We start from the raw sequence: 10,796 nt of genomic DNA on the forward strand, positions 1-10,796 counted from the left end.
AGGGGCCTTTTTGGGGGGCGTCTCTCAAGGGCGACGGGAGTTTAGCGTGTTCGTGGTGGGGTTCCTTTTCCGAATCACTCCAAGATTGCCACTGTGAAGCGATTCCTCCGCAAGAAGATGCCCAAACGGATGAACCCTCTTCTTACTTGCGAGCGATTAACCCAAGGAAGAAATGAGGGGACTTTGATCTTTCCCGTTTTGCCTGTTCTCTTCGCTCTTCCTGAAAAAACTGGGGGAAAAAGCCAAACGATCAACGAAGCAATCAGCCAATTAATCAATCAACCAATCAATCGTTTTGTTTCAACCAGACGTTTATCCGCCTCTTCCCTTTTTTTCTTTTTCTTGCTAACCATTTGGGCATAACACTCATATGCCTTCATGACTGAATTGGAAGCTCCACTGCTGCCAATTTTGCCCTTTCGGAAAATTTCACGTAGTGGCTAGAGCCCTTAGGGTGACATATATTTATACAAAATATAGGAACCATATAGGGGCTACTTCCCTTTAACTTTTTTTTTTTTTTTGAGAAATGTTACTCAGCTACGGCGCGTTAACTTCAGCACAGGGAGTAGCCAACACCTAGGTGTATTTTTTTTTTTTCATATTTACTATCTTGCCATAGGAGCCGCCACGCAAACAAAACGAGAGAGGAATGCAAAAGTGTCCTTCTATGACATACAACAGGAGGAACTACCCTTCCTCTGATGAGTTGAATTTGTTTGGATTTTTTAACAGAAAAAAAGGGGGGCACACTAGAGGTGCGCGGGGGAGAAAATTTCCCGTTTGTCCTCTTTTCACTAAAGTATGCATGGTAAGTAACATTCATATGCATGCACGTTTGCTCCCCAATGTGGCAACTTAAAAATCACGCAAAGGTGAAGGAGCCATTTTTTTTTTTTTTTTCCAAACAAGGGACTACCCCTAAGGGATGTTTTAATATATTTATTTTCTGTTTATTAAACAAGAGCAAAATGGGAGGAGGATAATTCGGGGGCACGTGGAAAATAGGAATACGCATCCGACATAGGGGTGTCCATAATACCAATGATCACTCTTTGAGTGGCACTCTTCGAATGGCACACTTTCCAAATAACCCCACGACATGACCCGATTGACAAAAAAAAAAAAAACAATGTTATGTTACCGAAGCAAATTCGCGATGACATCGAATATATCACATTCATCACAGGGGAAGCGCCCAGCTTGGTAATGTTAAGGCGCCCCGACTTTGTCACTGAAAAAGGACTTCAGTTCATCGGGAAGCACTCGCAAGATGTAGTTTTCCTTTCTGCTCTTGCTGAACCTGGGGAGAGGTGCAAAAAAGAGACAAGTGTGGAAAAAAAATGAGACAAATATGGGGCAAAAATAGGAAAAAAATGGGGGTGAGAAGCCCAGGTGGGTTGCCGTGCCCGCATCTTCCCTAGTGGAACTCCCGAACCTACCATGGCTTCACCTCCCAAAAGGGGAGGGAGATGACGTGCCAGTTGTCGTGCTCCAGCAGCCTGCGAAAAAAGGATGCGAAAAAAAAATGGGAAAATAAAATAACAAATGAAAGATTGCCAAACTGGGGAACAATCAACCGGGAGGAGCGAGGCCGACCCGCCTCGCCCCCGCCGCTAGCGCTCACCTCCGCTTGACGACCGTTTTCGTGTTGAGGTGTGGAATTCCCCCGCTGTATGACTTGGTCTTGTAGTGGAACGGGCCATTCACCTCTATGGCGATGTTACGAAGCCCAGAAAAAGACGCATCGAATTTTAGCAAGTCCTCGCGAAGTATCACAATGTCAATGAAAAGCCCTTTGTCTGTCACGTATTCTACATGGCAGGGAATCTTTAAATCCTTCTTAATTATGTCTGCCATTTCGTAGTGCAGTGAGGAGGAGCTGTAGGAGGATATGCGCATGTTGTTTGTGTAGGTTTGCTTCAGCAGCTGCAGCAGCCTTGGTCCGTACTGAAACGGCTTCACCTTGTCGTTGTGCACGAGGATGGCTTGCAGAGCAGGGATGTCCCCCGTCTGTGGTGAAGCACCCTCCTGTTGCAAACAACCCGTCTCTGATGACCCCACCCCCCACGCGCGGTATGCCAAGTACGACTGGTACAGCTTACACACCATTATCTCGATGGGAGTGTTAACGCTGCTGTCTTTGGTGTACGCATAATAGGACTGATTAAAATAGACGTTGTTCTTGTAATAATCCAATGTGTCTTGATTCAAATTTTGTAAAAATGGCATCTGGTAGACGAAATTGAATAGTTCCTTGTCGATGTGTGCGAGGCCTGACATGTACCGAATGATATCAACCAGTTCGATCGGCGTGTAGTTGTTTCGATTATGAAAGACCATTTTGGCTAGATAATGCAGCATCAGTGTTTTCACCTCTTCACAGCGCTTCTCCTCACCCGGAGGAGCCGAAATCTCCCCGTCAACCATGTACAAGGCTCTTATCAGCTTGGTAACCAGGCCGTTATTTCTGTGGTCTAAAAAATGAAGACACTTAAAAATTAGCAAAAAGAGGACATTCAAAAGCTTAGGAGAGTCGACCTCCAACTCAGCGAGGCTGTAAAAGGAGAGAATCAGCTCTTCTATGCTTAGCTCTGGTGCTTTCTCCATAATTTGAGACGTGATGATATTTAATATTTGTACATTCGTGTAGGGGAACTTGCACAGGGTGTAGAGACAGTAGACAGGGAAGCAGATGGGTCGATTATCCACCGTGGAGGGAGACGTCACTTCTGTTGGTTCCTTCGACTTGCTTTGTTCTTTTCCCGAATCGATAAATTCCGTTTTCTCGTGTCTCAAATCTTGGGCAGCAAATCTGTTCACCTCATCACTTTTTCGCTGCTTTCCCTTCTCCAGCTCATCTTGAGAGTTGTTTAAGGAGGAGTAGTTCGCATTGTGGTAGAGAGAGTAGCTGAAGTGCTTCATGTGAAAGGGGGAGGAGGCGAAATAGTCCGATTCGGGGTCGTCCCTCTGCAATGCCTGCTCCATGTTGCGACAGAAGACTTCCAAGTTTCCTTCGTCGTACGGTGAGAGCGAGGCAACATCGGCCGCGATAGCGCCATCGTTCGAGGCATCCTTCATCACAGGATCAGCGCGTCCCGTATCACTTCCCGTACCACTTCCCGTAATGTTTCCCTTATTGCTTCCCCTTTCTCCCCTCTGCAGGTACCCCAGAAGGCGCTTCGAAAAGTTGAGGAAGAGAGGGCGGACGTAAATCTTCTTCACCAAGCAAAGGTACACAGCCTCACACAGCAGGTACATATCGAACTGGTCCATAAAAAAAACGAGGAAAAAATATATGTACTTAAAAATATTGGTGTGGTCGAATTTCAAAATGGAGAAGCATCTCAAGATGGTGATAATATCCTTGATGTTTATGTAGGGAATGAATTTGTACATGTCTCTATTCTTTTCGTAGGTGGTTAACTTCTCATTTGTGGAAAATATTTTATATATAATTTTAAGATGCTTGTTTATGCTTCCTACTATTCTCATAAAGTTCCTGTTCCGCGTGATGTCATTTAGTCTCTTCCTCTCCTCCTTCAGCTTTAGGATGTTCCGATCGTCCACCTCTCCGTAGGTGTCCTCGCCGCCTCCGTCCATGGTGAGGAAGTTATCATTCGGACGGTCATCCCTCAGTGGATCCTTACTTTGCCCACTTGACGGCAGCACGTCCACCTTCTTTCCTCTAAAAGAACAACCTACTCTCTGTCGCCTTTCATTCAAATAACTCGTCGTAATTTTGTGCAGCGAAAAGACACTCATCGTGATGTTTAAATAGCTATACGGGTTCGTATCGAAAACGAAAAAAATATCATCCACATTTTCTTTGCTGTAAATTTCGTTGTATATGTGGTCAACATTATCACTTAAAAGTTTGTTGTTCTTTTTTAGGATGTAATTCCAATTTATTTTTTTGTTTGTCCTCTCTCTAATCATTTTGAGGTTCTCTTTTGGGGCTCCCCAAATGCCTGCTTCCATGAGTTCTTTGATGGATTTTCTATTTTTTCTAACTAAGATGTGGTCGGTAATGAGGTCGAATTCGTCGTCTCCATCCGTATTTCCTACTTCCTCAACGGGGTGGTTCTCTCTGTTTGTGGCTGCTCTGTCTACATGCTCCTCCATCCCATGGTCGACGCCCTGGCCAAAAGAATCCTGCACATCTGCCCAGAGTTTATGCTGCTCACTTTTTGAAAAAATGGCTGGCTTTAGAAAACAGTTCCTTTTGTTAAACTTCCGAACAAATTCGGAGTTTCCCCGATGGTGTTGGTTCCCCCCATGGTGATGGTCCCCGCCATGGTAATGGTTCCCCCCCCGGTGATCAGGGTAGTAAAATATATGATACCATCTCCTACATCTGTCCTCATCACCATTTGGGGGCCGCAGCTGATGCGACGTCCTTCTCTTAACATGACTGCTTAGAAGATAGCACTTCCCACCCGGCGCCTTTTTTAAGGAACTCGATTTCGCTACGACCGAATGGGACTGTCGAATGAATGCGAGGGAGACGCTCAGGAGGACTATCGAGTAAGCTACCAGCCAAAGCAAGGAAGTAAAAACGATCATTATAGCCGCTCATTGCTCAGGGCGCGGATGTGGAGAGGCAAAACACCCCCACTCTGTAAAAAATATGCGCCGCGGGGATCCAAGCAAATCGATTAACTTCCACACAATGGTAAAAAAAAAACTGGCACACGCAACGCTCCTAAGGGATACTACATAATGCTGCGTAGTTATCACTTGGGCCAACGATAAAAAGAAACTGCGACCATCGTTGTTGCGTCCATTCGCACAGTTCGCCTGTTGCTGATAGGCTTTGCCTTGGCTTGAGCGGAGACGCTCCATGTGGCATTATTTTTTTTTTTTTGCTTCTTAACTGGATCCGTTACATCATCTATGGGGGGCAATTGTTTCAGGGTGCACCTTTTCGGCAAATTCGCTCCCCCATTTCGCAGCATCGACGGGAAGTGCAAATCAAAAATGCGATGTCCCAAACGGCGCAGCTCTCTGCAGAAGAAGAGTAGCCACCGTGCATGCCGCGAGGGAAGTGCATCCCAAATGCTACAATGGGAAGAAGGTTACACTGAACGAAGCCAAAGTGATATGATCAGCGCAGGGGCCATATAAATGCTATCGATTAGTAATACTCAGTCGGTGAGGCCAAAATGGGGAGTTTTCTCCTCACTCAGGTGCTAAGGTGACAAACGCAGTGCTTATCCCCCCCTGGAGACTACAGCGTGCAATCCGGCTTATCAATTAACCACGTAGGCGGTACTGTCGCTTCGAATTGGGACTTGAAAAAAAGGTTTGTAATTAAAAAAAATTAAAAAAATGGAATAATAACAACAATGGGAGGAATAACTGGGGTGGATAAAGAAAAAAATCCCTTTGGGGGAAGAGGTCATACACATGCGGGGCGAGGATGCGCTTGAGGGGGGGAAGTGGTCAGTCATATGCCAACAAATAGGTACAGACGCACGCCAGGTTAGCGCGCCCCGTTCGCTCCTCTCTCGTCAAGATTCTTTTTCCTCTTCAAAATGGGAAAGAAAAAAAAAAAAAAAAAAGAAATTACACGCATGATAAGCTGCACACACGGTATATTCTGCACGACGTATTCTACACGACGTACTCCAGATGAGGTGCCCCACACAACCGCATGCACAGCCACAAGGAGGGGAAACAACCTGGGGGGCCAACCACACGATCGCTTCGTTATTCACAAAAGATGGCATTAGGGGGAGGGGCTTAAAAATGGGTTCAACGTCACATAACGTTCAGTTCCCTTTAAAACGACATGACGTTCGGAATGTGCAGATAGTAAAAAAAAAAATAAAATATATATATATAGACGTTCCTCCCCCTTGTAGCTCTCCCGCCTCGCAGTCACACCGGATAACTGGCACCCATTATCGTACAAGCGTGCCCCCTCTGCAACTTTGTTACTCCTCGAAGGCCCACGGGTTGGACTTCAAAAAATTGTCCGTAGCCTCTTTGATGGCATAATTGGGAATAACCTCTCGCATGGAGAACTGCTCTCGACTAACCGGGTCGAATGACCCATTATGCTTAACGTGTTCATACAAAAATATTTTATCGTAAGTCATGCCACTAGGAGTAATGACCGGTTCATTCATTAAGCACATGGAGATTTTACAACACAAATAATCCGGTATCTGTTTCTTTTGGAAAGAATTTAAGACCTCTTTGAAAAGATTCTCTGTCTGTTGAGTTCGTAAAAACTTCTCCTCATTCGATATGTAGCCAATTTGATTGAGTAAGTTAATTTTATCAATTAGGAAGGACTGCAGCTCGGTGTAGGTTAGCTGTTTGTTCTGTTCGTCTCGAAGGTATATTAACTTTTTCGCTTGCAATATGTATCTGTTGATTTCGCTTTCGTTTGAGTCTTTTAAATAGCTGGATAGGGTCTTCGCTTTGGTTAGCTTTTTTAAGCCCTCTTCTAAACTGTTCAGATGTAGAAGGGTCAATCCGAGAATGAAGTGTGCCTTTACGGATTCTTCCTCTAAGTTTAGGGCCTGTCTTGCATCACTGTTGGCTAGCTTCCACAATTTCTGCTTCTTATAGCAGAGGGCCCTATTTGTGTAATACACATGATTAGTGTTGTCATATGAAATTGCCTTCGTGTAGTAGTCGATGGCAGATTCAAAATATCCCAGTTTGTAGCTTTGGTTTCCCAGCACTTTGTACTTTTCCGCTTCTCTCTTCCTGTCCTCCGGGTTGAGCATCTCCGAGTTCGTGCCGTGCACGTGTCGCTTCTGCATTTGATCCTCCTCGTCGTCACGATCATTGCGGTCATTGGGGTCATCACCGTCGTCATTATTGCCGCCATCACGGCAATCGTCGCAGTTACCAAGGTCATCGCTACGATTGCTATGGTTGCTATCGCCACTGTCGCCGCTATCTCCGCAGTCTCGGCCCTTCTTTATTTGCTTGCTGTGGTTCCCGCCGCTGCTGAAGCTGTTCCTGTGGCTGCTCACGTGGCTGTTGCTGTCGCCCTGTTTGCAGTAACTGGGGTTGGGTCCCATGTCCTTATAATTCACATTGGCCAAGTAATTTCTTTTATTCCCAATATTTTTCATCATAGAGTTGGTGGGGCCTAAGTTGGTCTCATGATTATTGGTGCTTCCGCTGTTTCCGTTATTCCCGTCGTTCCCACCGTCCCCATTACTTCGGATGTCCCCGTAGCTGTTGCTTCTGTTGTTCCTTCCGAGGAGGTCGCCCCCATGGCTAGCACCCCCACGACTGCTGGTGGAGTTCCCCCCCGCGCCGCTTCCTCCGTAGTTATCTCCATAATGACCATCACTGCAGTCGTAATTTCCGCGGTTATGACTAGGTGCTTCCGTGGCGGATCTGTTGTGACTACCTCCCATTCCCATCGTGTACGGATTATAATATTCAATGCTACCCTCTTTTATTCTTCTCGTTACATTAAGGTTGGTCCTCCTCTCTGCATTGGCATACTGGACTTCGCTGTTATTATACTCGCCATACCCGTTGCTGCTGCTTCCTCCTTCTACGAAGTTGACACTGCTAGCACTGTTACTGCTTCGCCTATTGTTGCTGTTGTTTCCAGGTGGACAGGTGGTTCGCCCACTCTTGCGTCTCTTTTGGAACTGATGTTTCATAGCATCGCTATTCGATGCCTGGGCATCTGCGTTAATATAGGACGACGTTACTGATGCGGAGGAGCCATTATTTCTTGAGTACATCGTCCCGTTTCGATCGCACGGGTTGTCTACTCGATCGTTCTGGTATCCACTCGGATCGTTTCTTCGCTCCCCATGTCGATCGCTGTCTCCATCTCCATTATCGTCCTCGTTATCATCGTCTTCGTCGTTGCTCTCCCCGTTATTATCGCACCTGCCACTTCGGCCGTAGTGCCCATTATTACCATCCTCATCACCGTCGCCACCATCATTGTTTTCGTTGCCCCCTGCTCCATTAGGGAATCTGCCATTTGCATACCCACTGGCACTGTTGTTATAACCGCCGCTACCGCTATGGTTGTAGTTGTTGCTGTTGGTGCCTCCCCCCCCCGTGTCCTTATTGTTATAGTTATTTTGGGTGCTACTTCCACCCTTTCCGCTCTGTTGGCTATTCCCATTGCCGTTATTTTGGCTGCTACTATTACCAGTGGTTCTGTTATTGCTCGATGCTATATGGTATTTTTCGTTTTCTCCGGTTTGATCTCCGTAGGGAAAGTCGTATTTGACCCTGCTATAATGTGCGCTTCCGATGTGATTACTCCAGTCGTCGCTTCTGCTCGGGTCTTCCGCGTAGCCGCTCTCGCTGAAAGAACCAATTTTGTCGCTAACAACGTTGACGCCGTCCTGAATCACAGTTCCTACAAAATTGGATAGACTACTCCTGCTCTTTATCTTCTCCAATACCCCTCGGATGTCGGCGTAGTGATTATGTTCCTTTGTTGATGACTGGACATGTTCATAAGGATGGAAGTTGTTTACATTTGGGGCGTTGCCCTGTACCTGTTTGTACGCTGTGTGGGGCAAGTTAGGGCTATTCTGCTCGGGAGTGTAGACGTTGCGGTGATTCACTTGACTGTACACTTCGCTAGACCCTTCTCCGTGGCCGCCCACCTCACTATGACCGCTGCACTCATTATGACCGTCGCCGCCCATTTCCGAGTCGACATTCCTGCTGAGAAAGCAGTGGTTGAAGCTGTTCGCGCTTCGCCCACTAAGGCCTCCTTTACCATTGTACCCGCTTTTAGCGCTGTGACCCCTGTCCCCAGCAACGTTTTCCGCACCCTTCATAAACGCGCTCAAATTGTTGGATAAATAATTGATGTTCCAATTTTTCAAAAAAGTTTTTTTTTGTTCCCCTTTATTTGTCTCCATTTGTTTTAAAGATTTAAAAAACTTTCGGTGTAAAAAAATCGCTCTATTTTTTACCGCGTTTGCATCCCAATGTTTGTTTCCTCTGTCACTTCTGCTGTCAGCTGTTTTTTTAACCCTCCTATGATTGGAGAAGTTACGGAAATCGCAAACTCGTTTTTTATTCTTCTTCGTGCTGTTACACTTCTTAAAATGTTCACTTTGACGTCTTTCGATTTCTGCTATACTATTCATTATATGAAATTGTTTTTTTTTTTTTTTTTTTTTTAAAATAAATTGCTATATCAACTGCGTTATTTTTTCCCTGCACAATTTTTACCTCTTCATTGCTTCTCAATTTTTCATTCCCAAAGTTTTTTTTTTTCTCTTGGGGAGAGGGAAATTAAAAATGTTCACGGCTGTGAGTGACTATCACACTGGTTTGGGGGTGTACGTGGATGGGCGCATAAAGGTAACGCTTACGGTTAGCTTTCACTTACGATTACACTCACGCTTACAGTCATGTGTACTACCCGCACGTGCTACAAGTGTATGTGGACGTACAGGTACACAAGTGCTGGGCGGATGGACGGAGCGAGGGGTGGACCTTCTTGTGGACGAACTCGCGGAGAGTGATGATCACAAAACGTGGGTGTGGTCGTTCGTTTGGGGCCTCCCACAGCTTCGCCTCAATGGTTCGAACGGCTTGAAATAATTTCCGCTAGTACAGTGGGGTACTTGCTGCTGGTGTGTTCTGCACGGTCGTAGGCACTGGATGTTGGCACCTTCACATGTGGGGGTGCGGCGTTTTGGCTACATGTGCGTTGGTGCGCCTTCGCCTGCACGACGGGGGGGATGTATATGCAACGAGTGGGCTGAGGCAAACGTGGCCACTCTGCCGCCGTCCTCACGGAGGATCTGTTAGCAAACAAAGCGGTAAAGGGGACAATCTTCGCAAACGGGATGATCGCGCAAAACGTGGCGCTCCCCGCGCGCGGGCACAAATGGCTTCCTCTTAGGCGTACACATATGCCGCGCATACACACGCGCCTGCCGATCCTCGCGCTGATTCACACCTCCCAAGGACTCCTTTCGAAAATGGCAAAAAAGGGGGAAAAAAGCATATGAAAAAGAAAGATAAAAGGTGATAAAAACAAATTCTTTAAAAACACAGATGCGTGTATACCTCTGCAATGACACGTATATACTACTTAAGTATGAAGAAAAAAAATATATGGATAAACTGAAGCAAGATGGCTGGCGGAAAATAAAAAAATAAGAAAAAAATGTTCAAATGGGAAGGAATCATGGAAAAGGAAAAAGGAAGGAAGACCAGAGGGTTGGGGGTCAGCACGCATATGTTCTCATAAACATAAATAAAATTTTATATATGTATCCACAAAGTAAGCATATTTTTTTTTCTTTTTCTGTACACGTTTGTATACATACCTGTGTAATATATATATGCCCACTTTGAAAACATGTTAACAATATTTCTATGTGACTCAATATAAAAAAAAAAAAAAAAGAAAAAAACGGCTGGAGCTGCAATGAAACGCGCCCCCCTCTCTACATTTTTATGTCCTCTGTACTGGTACATTCATACGTAAGCGTAGCGGCGCGCTTAATTCTTCGGCGGGGGAAAGAAAAAGGCATGATATGCCATTCTTTTTTCACACTATGTGGAGGTCCATCAGACGCTCCTCGAAACGTAATGGCGCACGGCTGTACGTACAAACATGTATAAACTACACAAACTGCACAAACACCACAAACTGCACAAACACCACAAACTGCACAAACACCACAAACACCACAAACTGCACAAACACCACAAACTGCACAAACACCACAAACTGCACAAACACCACAAACTGCACAAACCCCACAAACAGCACAAACTGCACAAACAGCACAAACTGCACAAACAGCACAAACTGCACA

At 45.7% G+C, this 10,796-nt stretch overlaps 2 protein-coding genes across 2 annotated transcripts; both read right to left on the reverse strand.

Moving 5' to 3' along the window:
* Positions 1-1,212: 1,212 nt before the first annotated feature.
* C922_02985 (hypothetical protein) lies at positions 1,213-4,566 on the reverse strand (the record flags this gene model as incomplete). Its single annotated transcript, XM_008818583.1, has 3 exons — positions 1,213-1,303; positions 1,443-1,502; positions 1,628-4,566. 3 exons carry the CDS (start codon positions 4,564-4,566, stop codon positions 1,213-1,215), a joined length of 3,090 nt encoding a protein of 1,029 aa, XP_008816805.1.
* Positions 4,567-5,939: 1,373 nt separating this feature from the next.
* On the reverse strand, positions 5,940-9,107 carry C922_02986 (STIP1 likey and U-box containing protein 1; the record flags this gene model as incomplete). The annotated part of the gene is made up of 1 exon (XM_008818584.1): positions 5,940-9,107. One exon carries the CDS (start codon positions 9,105-9,107, stop codon positions 5,940-5,942), a length of 3,168 nt encoding a protein of 1,055 aa, XP_008816806.1.
* Between the last annotated feature and the right edge of the window lie 1,689 nt (positions 9,108-10,796).

The sequence above is a fragment of the Plasmodium inui genome (genome assembly GCF_000524495.1).
Source record: "Plasmodium inui San Antonio 1 unplaced genomic scaffold supercont1.11, whole genome shotgun sequence".
NCBI lineage: Eukaryota > Apicomplexa > Aconoidasida > Haemosporida > Plasmodiidae > Plasmodium > Plasmodium inui.